Source organism: Phascolarctos cinereus, unplaced genomic scaffold, assembly GCF_003287225.1.
Source record: "Phascolarctos cinereus isolate Bilbo 61053 unplaced genomic scaffold, phaCin_HiC Scaffold_726;HRSCAF=1367, whole genome shotgun sequence".
Taxonomy (NCBI): domain Eukaryota; kingdom Metazoa; phylum Chordata; class Mammalia; order Diprotodontia; family Phascolarctidae; genus Phascolarctos; species Phascolarctos cinereus.
In genome coordinates, this window is record NW_027556098.1 from 413,883,948 (window position 1) to 413,899,379 (window position 15,432).

At 46.5% G+C, this 15,432-nt stretch overlaps 1 protein-coding gene across 1 annotated transcript in view; it reads left to right on the forward strand.

The window, feature by feature from the left end:
• The first annotated feature begins 3,399 nt into the window (after positions 1–3,399).
• Positions 3,400–15,432, forward strand: part of CD177 (CD177 molecule) — a 28,187-nt gene continuing 16,154 nt past the window's right edge. The window contains 9 exon segments of the mRNA XM_078146248.1: positions 3,400–3,530; positions 4,192–4,335; positions 4,518–4,697; positions 5,056–5,187; positions 5,381–5,506; positions 6,200–6,343; positions 6,553–6,735; positions 7,476–7,607; positions 7,957–8,187. Coding sequence (XP_078002374.1) covers positions 3,482–3,530; positions 4,192–4,335; positions 4,518–4,697; positions 5,056–5,187; positions 5,381–5,506; positions 6,200–6,343; positions 6,553–6,735; positions 7,476–7,607; positions 7,957–8,187 — 1,321 coding nt within the window. The 5' untranslated portion in view covers positions 3,400–3,481.

A 15,432-nucleotide genomic window follows, 5' to 3' on the forward strand; every position in this document is an offset into this window, starting at 1 on the left:
ACCTCTGACCCACCCTGGACAAATGACTTCATCTTGTCCCCTAATGCTGACCTGCATTGGTTTATAGGATTGATGCCATTTAATCTGAACTCCACATGTGTCAGATGAGGAAACTGAGGCCCAGGAAAGTCAGGTGATGCCCCAAGGTCCCACTGGTATTCTGCATTAGAAGTGGGATTTAAGCCTAGCTCCTTTGGCCTAAGAGTCTAGAATTTTTCCCCTGCAGAGAAAATTTCCTCATGGGGTCTTCCTCATCCAGATTACATCACAGTTTAAAAAGAAAAAGATAACCCAATGAGCAAACTGTCCCCTTGCTCCAGAGAACACCCACCTGCCAGAAGTGGGCTTATCCAGGACCTCTCCCCTCCCCTTAATGGTCTCATCTTTCCAGTGCCCCCCATCTGCCCTCAGAGGTCTCATCTATACAGTGATACTGCCCCCTCCTCAGTGGTCTCATCTACACAGTGATACCCCCCCATCTCTCCTCAGTGGTCTCATTCTCACAGTGTTCCCCCCTCCCAGTAGGAGCCTCAAGCCTGTGATCCTTACTAATAGAAAGTAGAAATGATACATGAAGATAACTTTGATAACTGACATTAAACTATTCCATAAAAATTCATTAAACACCTGCTACAGGCACGCCACTGTGCCAGGTGCTGGGGATACAAAGGAAAATAATTCCATCCCCACCCTCAGGGAGCTTCCACTCTACCAGGGAGAATGCAACATGTCCCTCCCTCTGTTAGTGCTTCATGGAGCAGTTGTCCCCAGCTGACTCTTGGATGAAGATCGGGATTGTGAGAAGCAGAGAAGGAGAAAGAGCATTTTAAAGACAATTTAGATAAATGTGTAGAAACATGAAATGTCAAGTTCAGGGTTAGGACATGTGATTTCACTGGCATAGGAAGTCCCAGGTGAGGAAGCTCCCTGCAGCACTGAAGACTGGAGCCATCTCTGTCAGCTTGTCATCTGAGCAAACACTTTCCTAGAATGTAGAAACTGCTAAATCTTGGGTTATCCTGATTGTGCTTCCACAATACTTGAATTGTTCCTTTTTGGTTGCTTGCAATATTTTCTCCTTGACCTAGGAATTCTGGAATTTGGCTATAATATTCCTAGGAGTTTTCCTTTGGGGATTTCTTTCAGGAGGTGATCAGTAGATTCTTTCAATTTCTATTTTACCCTCTGGTTCTAGAATATAAGGGCAGTTTTCTTTGATAATTTCTTGAAAGACGATGTCTAGGCTCTTTTTTTGATCATGGCTTTCAGATAGTCCAATAATTTTTAAATTCTCTCTCCTGGATCTATTTTCCAGGTCCATTGTTTTTCCAATGAGATATTTCACATTGTCTTCTATTTTTTCACTTTTTTGGTTTTGTTTTACAGTGTCTTGATTTCTCATAAAGTCACTAGCTTTCATTTGCTCCACTCTAATTTTTAAGGAAGTATTTCCTTCAGTGAGCTTTTGGACTTCCTTTCCTATTTGGCTAATTCTGCTTTTTAAGGCATTCTCATCCTCATTGGCTTTTTGAACCTCTTTTGCCATTTGGGTTAGGCTATTTTGTAAGGTGTATTTTCTTCAGTATTTTTTAGGTCTCCTTTAGCAAGCTCTCGACTTGTTTTTTCATGATTTTCTTGTATCATTTTCATTTCTCTCCCCAATTTTTCCTCCACTTCTCTACTTACTTCTCAAAATCCTTTTTCAGCTCTTCCATGGCCTGGGACGGAGTCATATTTTTCTTGGAGGCTTTGGATGTAGGAGCTTTGACTCTGTTGTCTTCTTCTGGTTGTATGTTTTGATCTTCTTTGTCACCAAAGAAAGATTCTATAGTCTGCCTTTTCGTGTGCAGTTTGCTCATTTTTCCCAGCCAATTACTTAACTTTTAAACTCTTTGTTAGGGTAGGGGTCTACTCTCAGTGTAGAGAATGTACTGTCCCAAGTTTGGAGGGTTTTGTGCAGCTGTTTTCTAAGATACTTCTAGGGACTTGTAAATTTTCAGTTCTTCCAAGATGATATGACCAAAGGTGAGGTGTTTACTCCTTTCCTGGCCTGTGCTCTGGTTTATGAGAGACCACAAGCAGTCTTTTATGCTTTGGAACTGTGAGGAGGATTTTCTCTTCACTGCCACTATAAGCTCCACCATGCCAGGGCTCCTCCTCGCCCCAAGACTGCCACCCAGAACTGTGACCCAGATCCAAGCACAGGCAAAGCAAGAGAATCCTGTCTCAGCACCAAAAAAAGATCCCTGCAATCCCCCTCTGATCAGCCACTCAATCCCGCTCCATCTATGGGTAGAGACCTCTGGAAGCAGCTGTGGCCCTGGGGCTATGCCAAGGACTGGGCCTGGGACCAAGCTCCTCTCTCACCAAGGTCCTATAGACCTTTCCTATGGACCTTCTAGGTTGTTGTTGGTATTAGTGGGTTGAGAAGTCTAGATAACTCCACAGCTCCCCTTGATCCAGTCCCCTGAGGCCTGCTCCAGGTTCACTGAGGCCTGGTCTTTCACTGCTTAGTCCACGCTAAACTGCATTATTCTGTCCTATGTTTGGATCTTGCTTGTGTCTGGATATGTTCACATGTTGTCTCCTCCATTCAAGAGGAAACCCTGCCCCCTACTTTGGGGACAGCTGGTGGTAGAGTGGATAGCACTGAGCCTGGAGTCAGGAAGACCTGAGTTGAAATCCAGCCTCAGACACTTACTGGCTGTGTGACCCTCAGTCTCCTCAACTACAAAATGGGGATAACAATGGCACCTACTTCTAGGGGTTCTTGTGAAGGTGGAAAGAGAGGATCTTTGTAAAAAGTACATAGTACAATCATTCACTCACTTCCCATCTTTCTTTGTATACTAAACACAGTGCTTGGCACCTAATGGGTAATTGATAAAATTCTCTGCCCCTAAATCACTGGTCTTTTAACTATCACTAGGGAAGAGGAGAGGATTGGGGGAAAGGAAGAGAAAGCATGGGGACAGAAGGAGGGCTAGGCAGGAAGAAGGTTGTGTTAAAGACGGGGGGGGGGGGGGGGGAGGTTAAAGTCATTGTAAGGTTGTGAAATTTCCCAGCCTGGCTGTCTTCATAGGTGGTTGACACATTCTGAGCTGAGGCAAGTCTGGAGCAGAGATGTCCTCACCTGATGAGGAAATTAAGGATCAGAGACTCTGAGAGATTACCCTGGGGTGGGGTGGGGGTCTAGTAAATGAGGTTCCCTGAATCCCTGGGCTGTGTCTGGGTCCCTGGGTCTCTGAGGAGTGTGAGGGTTAGGGGATGAAATTTTCCTAAGGATCTAGAAGCCAGGCTGCTAAGGTGCTGTACCCTGGCATGACTTGCCTTTGACCCAATGGTTGAGTAATAATGGGTTTTCTTTCCCCAACCTGAGGCTGATGTTCGCTCAGTCAGAGGGATATAAGAAGGGAAGTTGGATCACCTGGGAGGTGACAGAAACAACCTTCAGCTTCCATGCAACCAAGGCTCCAAGACCATGGGACCACAGCTGTTCTGGCTCCTTGGGGCAGCCTTGGCCCTTCCTTGTATGTTATGGGGATGACTGGTCACCTGGATCCTCTGTCAAGGACCAGGAGCCCAAACTGCAAGATCTGGGGAGGAGGAGAGGGATGGATTCTGGACAGTGGTGTTGTCCTTGTTGTGGGGGAAAGGGGGAGGAGGGCTAGACCCCTGGGTGCCTAAAAGTGTAGAGCTGCAGATCCAGGCAAGTGGGTTGTTTTGTGGGGAGGCAAGAATTGGTGAATGGGGGCCCTTGGTACCTGATAGGATGGAGGCTGGGGATCTCAGTGCCTCAGTCCTTCGGGGGAGGGGGCGGGAATGAAGGAGCAGGAGCTGGGATCACTGGAGAGTGGAGAGAATCTTCAGTCCTCTGTCCAGGTGTCTGAGGGGGGAAGGTTTGGGTGGCCAAGGGTTAAAGGAGCCAGACAGAAGCAGCTCCAAAAAGACCATGCCTAGAGGCAATTGGGTGCTCTCAGCTGGTGCCTTGCAAGGATTCCTGAAACTGCAGCCCTGGGAGCTGTTTGAATCCTGGTTGTCTCTCACTCATGGCATAATCCTGAGCATATCACTTCACTGCCATGGGCCTCAGTTTCCACCCCTGTAAAATGGGCCTCTTCCAGCTCCAGATTTGGGGTTGAGGTCACCAAAAAGGAGAACAGCATATAATGGCAGCTGTTTCTTCCCCAGGCACCGAGGCCCTGGTGTGTAAGAAAGGCTATCTGATCCATGATGATGACAGATCAGCTTTCCCCATCTCATGGAATGTCAGAATTACTGAGACCTGTGAGGCTGGGGAAGGATGTCAGGAGACCCTTATCATTCTGGAGTCAGGTAAGGAACTCTGGAATAAGGAAGGGGCTCTGGGACCCTCTGTCTCCCCAGCCCACCACCAACCTCCCCAGTGTCCCTGGTGTCCTAGACCACCAGCTCTTGGACCTCTGCCTCCCAACTCCAGGTACCTGGGCTCAGCCTGCCCCCACCCCCTTCCGTCAGCAACCTCTTCCCCCCTGCAGGAAACAGAGTGGGTGCAGTTATCAGTCATGGGTGCACCAGGGCTCAAGCCCACGAAGCCAAGGACATTCAGCACAGAGCACCCCCTGGGGTGACCATTGCATCCTTCACCAAAGTCTGCCACTCAGACCTGTGCAATGATCTCGACAACACCCTTCCCTTGTGGACTCCAGAACCCACAGGTATCTGGATCTGAGGGAGGGAGGAAAGAGGGCTGAGAAATCACAGAGGGAGAGAGATGGAAATGGGGGAAGGAGTGGAAAGGAGGCAAGGAGACAGAGACAGGTGAGGACAGGAGAGGGAAGACTGAGAGAAAAAGGGAGAAAGATGAAGTCCTATAGGGCAAACAGAAACTAAAGGTGGGTAGAGCAGATGGATACAGGCAGGGGGAGAGTGGAGATGGTGAAAGACAATGGGGGAGATGAAGAAACATGGAGGAACAGACAGAGGAAGGAACAAGGGGTCTGGTCCAATCTCAGACATCTGGGTCTCCCTTGCCCCCACCTCTGGCCTCACTCCCCATCCTCTTTCCCTCCCCAGATGCCCCAGCACAAGGGGCATTGCAGTGCCCACTCTGTGTGTCTCCTTTCTCCTGCCCTTCTGATGCTCCTCTGGTCCCCTGCCCCTCAGGAACAACTCACTGCTACAGCGGAACCATCCAGCTCTCTGGAGGTGAGGACCACAGTCTGAGGACCTCCTGGGAGTAGGGGCTGAGAGCTTGGCCTCTTCAGTTTGGGCTGCTGTCTAGAGTGCTGGATCTCTTGACTGAGGCTGGGTTCAGGAGCAGGGTTTGCTTCTCTTAGGGGCACATGCATCTGAAGCCCGTGGGTCAGTCCATCTTACCTCCTTCTGTCTCTCTCTTCAGGAGGGCTCTCACATCCTCTGAGGGTTCAGGGCTGTGTTCCCCATGGTGGTTGCCAGCTGCTCAATGGGACAGAGACGATTGGGCCCATTTCTCTGACTGAGAGCTGTGAGAGTGAAGGGAGCCAGGGTGAGTCAGGGGCCCCCTGACGCCCTTGTTAGCCTGGGGTCATTCTCTTATGAACCCTGAACTTCCTGGACCCTGGTCCTCCACTTGATTCCCTGTCCCTCCCAACATCTGAGGCACCCAACATATCCCAACCTCTCTGTCAGGTTGGCACGCCCACGATGTCCCCTTCTCATCAGTCATCAAGCATTTATGAGATATCTCCTATGCACCAGGTACTACGGGAGACACTAGGGTTACAGGACCAAAAAGGAGCTGTCCCTGCCCTCGGGAAGCTTATCCTCTATCAGAAAATTCAAGCCGGTACACCTACATACATAGCTGATATGGACATAGACATAGATACCGAATATATTCAGTATACTGGGAGGGGAAACAGTAACCAGGCCCTTTCCCAAGGATTCCTCCTCCCCAACCTCTCCTTGCCCTGGACAGCCACTCAGCATTGACTCTCTGAGGGAATATGGATTCCCAAAGGATCCCAGCAGTGAGGCTGAGAGGAGATCTGGAGGGCAGATGCATCCCCAATTAAGCCTCCTCCTGCCACCTGGTGCCAAGGTCTGTCTGTACAGGCAGAGTGAAAGAGGGTCCTAAAGATGGGGCAGAGGGCATAGGGAGCTTTGCCTGGTGGCCTAGAAACCTGGCCTGGGGGGTAGACACACAACTCCCCCGACTCCAGCTGTTTTCTCTCCCCAGATACCAGGGCCCAGGTCTGCTTCACGGGGCATCTATCTGAAATCAGGGACAAATCAGATCTCCCCATCTCGTGGACAGCCACCTACAAAGAGACCTGCAAACCAGGGGAAGGCTGTCAGGACACTCTGATTCTCCTGGAATCTGGTAAGGTGGAGAAGGGGCTCTGAGACTCTCCAGTACGTCCTCAGGCCTTCCCCTTTCAGCAACCCAGGCAGCCCAGACTCCCAGCTCTCAGCCCAGGTAGCAAAGCACCTGCTGTCCCCACACATCTCAGCATTTGGCCCCAAGGGGCACATTTATAGGCTCACTACAGTCTCCACTGGACTGCTAAGGTTCATCTCCCATTGCTGCAGGGGACAAAGTGGCCATAGTCCTCCGTAAAGGCTGCCAGAGAGGCCGCACTCAGGAACCTCTCCACACTTGGCACAGAAGGCCCCCGGGAGTGACCATCATCTCCTACACCCACGTGTGCCACTCTGACCTCTGCAACAACCTCAGCTCCAGCTTCCCTTTGTGGCGCTCCCGACCACCCACAGGTACCCTGAGCCGGGAAAGGGTGAGGGGAGTAGAGAAGGAAAGGGGCCAGAGAGATAAAGAAAGAGGGGACAAGATGGTGGCAGAAGGTGAAGGTCCTTGTTCTAAGGCCCCTCCCAGCCCTGACGTCCTCTGTCCTAAGGCCCCTACCAGCTCTCTGACATTCCCTGTCCTAAGGCCCCTCCCAGCCCTGATGTCCTCTGTCCTAAGGCCCCTACCAGCTCTCTGACATTCCCTGTCCTAAGGGCCCTCCCAGCTCTGACATCCTCTGTTCTACAGCACTCTAAATGCTTCACATTCATTCTACATCATTACTGAATCCTCACAACCACAAGCTAAAAAAACAAAGAGGTTTTTTTCGTTTTTTGGCTAGGCAGTTGGGTGAAGTGACTTGCCCAGGGACACACATCTAGTAAGTGTTATGTGTCTGAGGGCAGATTTGAACTCAAGTCCTCCTGAATCCAGAGCCTGTGCTCTATCCACTGCACCACCAAGCTACCCTGAAACAAAGATATTTATTCCCATCTTAGAAGTGTTGCTCTAAGGAGAAGGAGTCACACAGATTAGAGAAGACCAGAGTCAAGATGAGGAAGCAGATCCTCGGCTCTTTCTGTGACAATCACCACGAAGATGAGGGGACCCAGAGGGCTGCAGAGAGAGACAGAGACAGAGGGAGCAGAGGGGAAACCGTGGGCACCCCTGATCCCCCAACAAACCCCTGACTCACTTCCTCCACACACAGCTGCTCCCGCCCCTGATGGTTTCCAGTGTCCAACGTGTGTGGCCTTGGGATCATCCTGTTTAAACCCCAAGCTTTCCGTTTGCCCTGAGGGTACTTCCCAGTGTTACCAGGGAGTGTTCAGGCTCAGTGGAGGTGAGACCATACCTGGCTCCTTCTGGAGCTGGGGCTGGGGGATTAGAACACCTGGGACCCTGAAAAAGCAGGGGTCAGGGGATCAGGAGGGCTGGGAGATCTGAGCTACAAGGTGTGAAATCTGGAAGCCTGTGTCCCTAGGGGGTCTCTGGGGGAGTGGTAACTGGTGGGTATAGACTCCTGGGTCTCTGGGGGGGTGGTAAGTGGGGGATCTGGACTCCTGGGTCCCTGGGGGATGGTAACTGGGGGATATAGACTCCTGGGTCTCTGCGGGGGGTAACTGGGGCATCTGGACTTCTGGGTCCCCAGTTCCACAATGAGAGCTCTTTCTATGTCTGTCTGGGAACAGGAGGGATTGTAACCGATTTGAGCATCCAGGGCTGCGCCACCGAAGCTGTCACAGGCTGTAGTCTACTGGGAAAAACCCAGGCTTTTGGGCCCATTGCTGTGAATGAGACCTGCCGAGGAAAGAAATTTGAGGACCAGAGCTCCCCTAACAGGGTTTCTGCCACCACAGTGCAAGTCTGGGGAATGAGAGTTGGATTGCTCCTGGCCTTGTGGGGGTGCCTCCCCCCACTCTGAGGGCCTCTGGCCTTTCTGTGACCCGTTAAGATCTTGAGAGACCCCTGAACCATTTTGCTACTAGAGTGACCTGAAACAAAATGGCTCCTTACCTCACCCCACCATACCCCTGTGCCTTGATTCTGGAAGAGGGGTGGCAGGAAGCATTTGGAAGTATTCACTGAGACTCAAAAATACCATCCACTCTACCCAAATGGGGCCTCAGTCTGTCTAGGGTGTGATGGGGCAGGAGAAACCAAAAACCATCCCCCTCCCTCCCCTTCTTTCCCCCATTCTCTGCCCCTGATTTTTTCCTAGTTCAAGTAGGAAAGACCTCTGTACCCCCTCTCCTCACAGAATGGCCCCAGTTTAGTGGAGAGACAGCTGGGAGATTTGGGGACCGCTGACCACTCTGGCTGTGAGACCCTGGGCAAATGGCTTCATCTTGGCCCCTAATGCTGACCTGCATTGGTTTATAGGATTGGTGCCACTTATTCAGAAACCCACATGTGTCAAATGAGGAAACTGAGGCCCAGGAAAGTTAGGTGATGCCCCAAGGTCCCATTGGTACTCTGCATTAGAAATGGGATTGAATGATAAATGCTGGAGAAGATGTGGGAAAATTGGAATACTAAGGCATTGTTGGTGGAGTTGTGAAATGATCCAACCATTTTGCAGAGCAATTTGAAACTATGCCCAAAGGGCTATAAAAATGTGCATACCCTTTGACCCAGCTATAGCACTTCTAGGGTGATATCCCAAAGAGATCACACAAATGGGAAAAACACCCACATGGACAAAAACATTCATAGCAATTCTTTTTGTGGTGGCAAAGAATTGGAAATTGAGAGGATGCCCATCAATTGGGGAATGGCTGAACATTATGAATGTAATGGAATACTATCGTGGTATAAGAAGTGATGAACAGGCTGACTTCAGAAAAACCTGGAAAGACTAGTATGGTCTGATGCTGAGTGAAGTGAGCAGAACCAAGAGAACATTGTACACAATAACAGCCAGGTTGTGCGATGGCTAATATTGATGAACTTAACCCTTCTTGGCAATACAAGAATCTCAGACATCTCTAGAGGCCTTGTGATGGAAAATGCTACCCACATCCAAAGAAAGAACTATGGAAGTTGAATTGCTATCTGTTTATTTCTCTTCTGTTGAGTTTTGTTTCCTCTTTCTGATGGTTCCTCCTATTGGTTTTAATTTTTATTTACAACATCACTAATGTAAAAATATGTTTAACAGGAATGCAAATGTATAGCCCATATCAGATTGTGTGCCATGTTGGGGAGAGTGGTGGGAGGGATGAGGAGAAAAATGTTAAACTCAAAATAAAATGATAAATCAAAATAAATTAATAAACTAAATTTTAAAAAAAGAAGTAGTATTTAAGCCTAGCTCCTTTGGTCTGAGAGCCAGGAAGTTTTCCCCTGCAGAGGAAATCTCCTGGAGACTTCCCCAACCAGATTATACCACAGTTTAAAGAGAAAAAGATGACCCATGAGGACCCTGCCTGAAGGAGTTCAGCCCAGGTCTTCCTTCAACCAGGGGGGAAGTTTGTTGGAGATAAACCATATAGACCAGTTGAGTGAAGTGTAAGGGTTTTCTGGGGCCCATAGACAAATGGGAGCCAGATCTTTTGCGGACAAGAGGCAAAGGTTTTGGCTTGAGCCCATACCCCATCATTATGAGAGTAATCAGCTCACGAGACTATGGAACCAGGCTATTATTCTGTTACTTCATTAATACTTACTTAATATTAAAGTTGTCTCAGTTTGTTACAATTAATCAATCTCAAAGGAAAAATAACTTGTGACTGATAAATGCCTTGAGAGAAGTGCCCATTTTAATTAAGGATTGTTTATTTGTACATGGCTAGAAGTTGGGATTGTTTTAGCATTTGCTATGGACTGGTTTTAAATTACCTACTATGGATTGGAGTCTGTTGTTAATTCTTTAGTGGAATCTCATCCTCCTGATGAAAAGGAAAGACTACTGAATGAATGCAAGGTATAAAACTAAAAGTAATGCAGAGTGTAAGGCTAGGTTCTAATTTTTTCAACTTGAGTTTCTTAAAATATCACAATTGGCCAAGGTCCACTTTTGATCTTGTAATGGTGGAGACATGGGAGTTGAGTTAACTTTCATCATTTGCCGTGATTATTGGAAAGGTAATTAAAAAATTGTGTTGAGATCTATGTTGTAGGCCAGTAGACACAAGAAGGGGGATCTCTACAAGAAGAGAGTGTGCTGGGCAGTGTTTGAACAGCACTTAGACCAGAAGACTTCACCAGATGATGTCCAGAGTGTTGGACAGCTGTATGAGAAGAGAGTTCTGAAGCTTTCAATGGACGACTTATCATTACTTTTGGGTCTTTGTATCTGTACTTAATAATAGGACTGCCCCCTTTTTAATTTGTCAAGGCATTGGTCAGTTTCTCCCTTCCTTCTTCCATATTGTTTTAAGTCCCCCAAATCTCCTGATGAAATGTTGCCCAGCAGCAGAGCCCCAGACTGAACCATCGCTAAGGCATTGCAATGTATAACCACTGTAACTGAGGAGTTGGCAGAGAACTCTGGGATAGGTAATTTATGAAAGTTATGACTAGAATCCCGGTTTGGCAAATGGAAGGAATGGCTGTATCCGTTCAGGAGTATCAACTGCTGTAGGATGTTGGATAGCTCCATGCATTGGAGGACTGGTGCGACGATTGATAGAGACGACCCTCACTAAGATTATGCCAGTAGCACCCACAGTGGGAGTTCAGAGAGCAGACTCTGGCAACATAAGGATAGTGATTGAAAGTACCAGTGAGACTTCCTGCAGTGATGGAGATTTCGAAGCCATGTTAAAGAGATTAGAGGATAAGGAAATTGGGAATGTGTGCAAGCCAAATCTCTACTAGAAAAGAAAAGGGGGGAATTGTGAGAAATGATTACAAGTTAGGCTTCCATAACAGAACAAGAGGATTCTGAGGACTTCCAAGATCTTGTGGATAGCCCCTCAACCAATCAGAAAGTGCCCCACATATTCTGCAAACAACTAGTTCCTTAAGAAAGGGCCCTGGAGGCTAAACTGGCTGCAACCCGTTGGGGTGAAGGACAGGGCCTTCATAGGGCAAAGGCTTTTCTCCACTTCACTTGCTTAATAAGCTTATTAAATATTAACTGACACATCCTGAGGACAGAGATAGCTGCCAATTTTTATCATGGGTCGCATGACCTAACATGAAAAGGAAGAACATGGACTAACACGTGATGGGCTTTGGAGGAAGGGTGTAATTCAGCTAAACTAGACCAACCATGGCCCTGGTGGGTGGAGTATGGATCTTACTAACGGCTTAAAAGTTGATTGTACCACTGAATTAGTGCCCACATGCTACCAAAGTGCATTGTGCCCACTTCTTCTCTTGAGAAGTATAATAAAGGATTTCCTTCATTCACTAACTTTAGTGGATTTTTGCTTTAGATTTTTCTAACACAGTATGAGCCTCCAGCTGGTGATCCCTACTAGTACAGGGTAGAGATGATACGTGCAGGTAGCTTGGCTACATGACATTAAACTATTCAACAAAAATTCATTGAACACCTGCTATAGGTAGGCCACTGTGCCAGGTGCTGGGGATACAAAGGAAAACAATTTCATCCCTGCCCTCAGGGAGCTTCCACTCCACTAGGGAGAATGCAATGTGTCCTTCCCTCTATTCGCGCTTCATGGAGCAGTTGGCCCCAGCCGACTCTTGGATGAAGATCGGGATTGTGAGAAGCAGAGATGGGGAAAGAGCAGTCTAAGCATGAGACAACTTAGATGAATGTGTAGAGACATGCAATGTTGAGTTCAGGGCCAGGACATGTGATTTCACTGGCATCACCTGGCAAGTCCCAGGTGAGGAAGCTCCTTGCAGCACTGCAGGCTGGTGTCTTCTCTGCCAGCTTTTCTTCTGAGCAAGCACTCCCTAAAGCACAGTGCGGTAAAATGCTTTGAGCGAGATCACACAGCTGGGATGTGTCCCAAGTGGATCCTGAACCCAGGTCTTCCTGGCCTAAAGGCCAGCTCTCTGCCTTCTGTGGGCAGTCAGAATAGGAGCTCAGGTTGCACTGCCGAAGATCAGGCACAAACAATCTGTGGGAACGTTGGGAGTGGACATATCTACGTTTTTGTATCTCATTTCTCCTCTGAGCTACAGCAATTCTGCCTTGCTCATAGCGGCCAGTGCCTTCTTTGATGCAGGCAAGCCACGTTGGGTGGTCCAAGTCTCACAACTGATACTAAGGTTCTTCAGAGAGACCTTGAGAGTGTCTTTGCATCACTTAATAAACTACTCATCTTGAACCTTTTTCTTTCCCTCCATCTTCTGGCATTCACTTTGCCCTGCCTCCCTCTTGATAATATGGAATCTCTGACCACAGTTCCCAGGATTGTTTGCAGTTTTACTCACTAGCTATGTCAGGGAAGCAGGGATACTCCTCCTTCCTCAATGGCACTTCCAGGTTCTCCCTCTACCACCTTTAACCTCTCCTGCTCCAGCATTCATTCAAACCCAATAAATCACCTACTCAAGATTCTGGTAAGTATTATTTGCCAACCCCAGAGACATTCTTCTTCCTTCCTCCATGCCTGCAGGGACTCACAGTCTTTGCCTCCAGCCTAACTCCTTCCCTTAGCCTAAGAGCTTTTACATGTGTGTGGGATGCACTCAAATTAAAAAACACTTAGAGGTTTCTCTAGGAACAGAAAGTTTATTTTTATTTCCTATTCTCGAGAATAGGGTGTCCCTCCACCAGAATGATCTGATGAGGGGAGACAAAGTACAGAAGCAGAAGCCAGATTAAATAACCCTAATGGGTAAATTCCCACCTCCCACCAACTGGCCATGTTTGGCTCACAATCTATAGAAACAGAAAACAAAACAAGAAAGTATATAGGTCTCTGTATTTAGCCCCTTAGTTTACTGAAGTGTTGCCAAAGAAACAATTAAAAATGTGCAGTCAAGCTAGATACTGTGCTGTTGTGGCAACGTTACCACCTTAACTGGAATATGGTAACAGGTGTAACAACAAAATGGGGGGGGGGGCTTTCAAGTGTTTCAGGCTTGGCAACCTTTAACTACTGAGATAACAATGGCATAGAAGTGGGAGGGTACTTGGGGCTGGATTCCCATAAATCAGGTGATTTCTAGTAAATTGAAACGTAGGCCTGTTGGGCTGCTATGTCTGCCTTGAGTCTCGATACAATTTCTATTTATTCTTCTAAGAAATCTTCACAGGACCCCTCATCCCACTCAACAAGAACCATTGACCCCCATGAGGAGGCTTCACTTCTGAGAGTTCATCTCTCACAATATTACATGAAATACTCTCACTTCCTAGTTCCTCAATTTACTCTGTACTCATGGCTTAAAATGATAGATATCTCTCTTTTCCACCTTAAAGTAAAAATAAACCTTTAAGATTGGGATCCATTAAAACTAAGTTTTTAGAATTTTAGGTAAAACTTCCTCTTCAAGGCAAATAAAACTTTAGATTTTATTCTACCCCATTCATTCTCCCAGATTTTTTTTGGGGGGGAGGGTACAATTCTTGATCTAACATCTCTAGATCATTAGAGAAATTGCTTTTTCAACAACATAGATGATACAATTTATTTACCAGATTACAGCATGTAAGAACATTCAGAAATACAATCATACCATAAGCGATTATCAGGTATTTAAAACCTGAAGCAGAACCAGTTAATTACCATCAGGTGACCCAAATTTAGTTGAATGAGCAAATCAGATCTCGATTTATTATTATTTTTTTTATAATGCTTATTGACTGACTGCTAGCAAGTTGGAGAGATAGGATTTCCTGTATTTTTGAAGGTTTTTTTAATTTTTTCTTTTTTTTAGGCAATTGGGGTTAAGTGATTTGCCTAGGGTCACACAGTTAGTAAGTGTCAAGTGTTTGGTCTGAGGCGGGATTTGAACTCAGGTTCTCCTGACTTCAGGGCTGGTGCTCTACCCACTGCACCACCTAGCTGCCCCCCAGATCTGGATTTATAATCACCAACGGTAACACTTTAATTTCTAAGGCCCAATACTCTTAACACTTTAAAAGAAAAGATTGTCCATAAATTGACACTTTTTTTTCAGTTGAGGCCCTGATGTAAGGGAGAATACCTAATTAATTCTGAAACAGTGCATATCAATAAGTTGTTCACAATAAAATATGTTTGTACCACAGGACACACAGCATAAACAGATATTACTTCCACAATGCTGATAAATTTTGAAACAAACCATTATCAATTTAGATGAATGAACTTGAAATCACTTTGCACAGAGAATCATTCATCTCATCATTAATATGTTGAAATTATAACTTTAAACCACCATATTTTATAGTAGTCAAGATTTCAAATGAAAAATCTGCTATCATAGTAAATATCGGTATTATTATTACCTACTTATAACCAAATATACCTCATTAAATATTAAGAGGTTTCAAATTATGTCATTTTTATCACACCCTTTTAAAAGACCAATTCATATGCACCATTTCTACCTCACAAAGGTCTCTCAAATTTTAGAATCTAAGTGACTTTTAGAAATACAATACAATTCAGAAACATAGTAAGAACACAAACAATAAACATTAGATGACATCAGTTACATTTCCAGATTATCACATATACAAATTATTGACCTTATTACTCTTGGTATTTAAAAACCACTTCAAAGTTATCAGGTGCGCAACAATTACACTAAATTAGAGAGATAATAATGTCGTCGAACATATGCCAGTTATTGTTTAAGCACTTTCCAATCATTATGTCATTTTGATCCCATAACAACAACCATTACTATTTTCCCTTTACAATTGAGGAAACAGGGCATACAGAGATAAAATAACTTGCCATAAATTCCCACACGGGAGCAGAGAAGTATGGGGCTTGTCAGGAGCAGAAGTTGGCTTCTCATCTCATAATGCTATTGCCAGGGGGTCAGCTGGCTGATGCCAGGGCCTTCCCAGTGGTGATAATCCTTGGTGGCAGGGCTTAAGGGATCACATTGGAATTCTGACTGTCCACTTCTCCTCTCCCCACAGCTGCAGAATTTACTGGGCCTGGGACCGTGTGCAGCTGCTGGGGCAGGGTGTGCAGAATGTATTGAACCTCGATGATACTCCCAGGCCTTGGCTAGAGAGGTGGGCTACAAGGTAGCCAGGGCAATTGGGGTCACTGCTAGTCTATGATAGCTGCTCCCCTCCT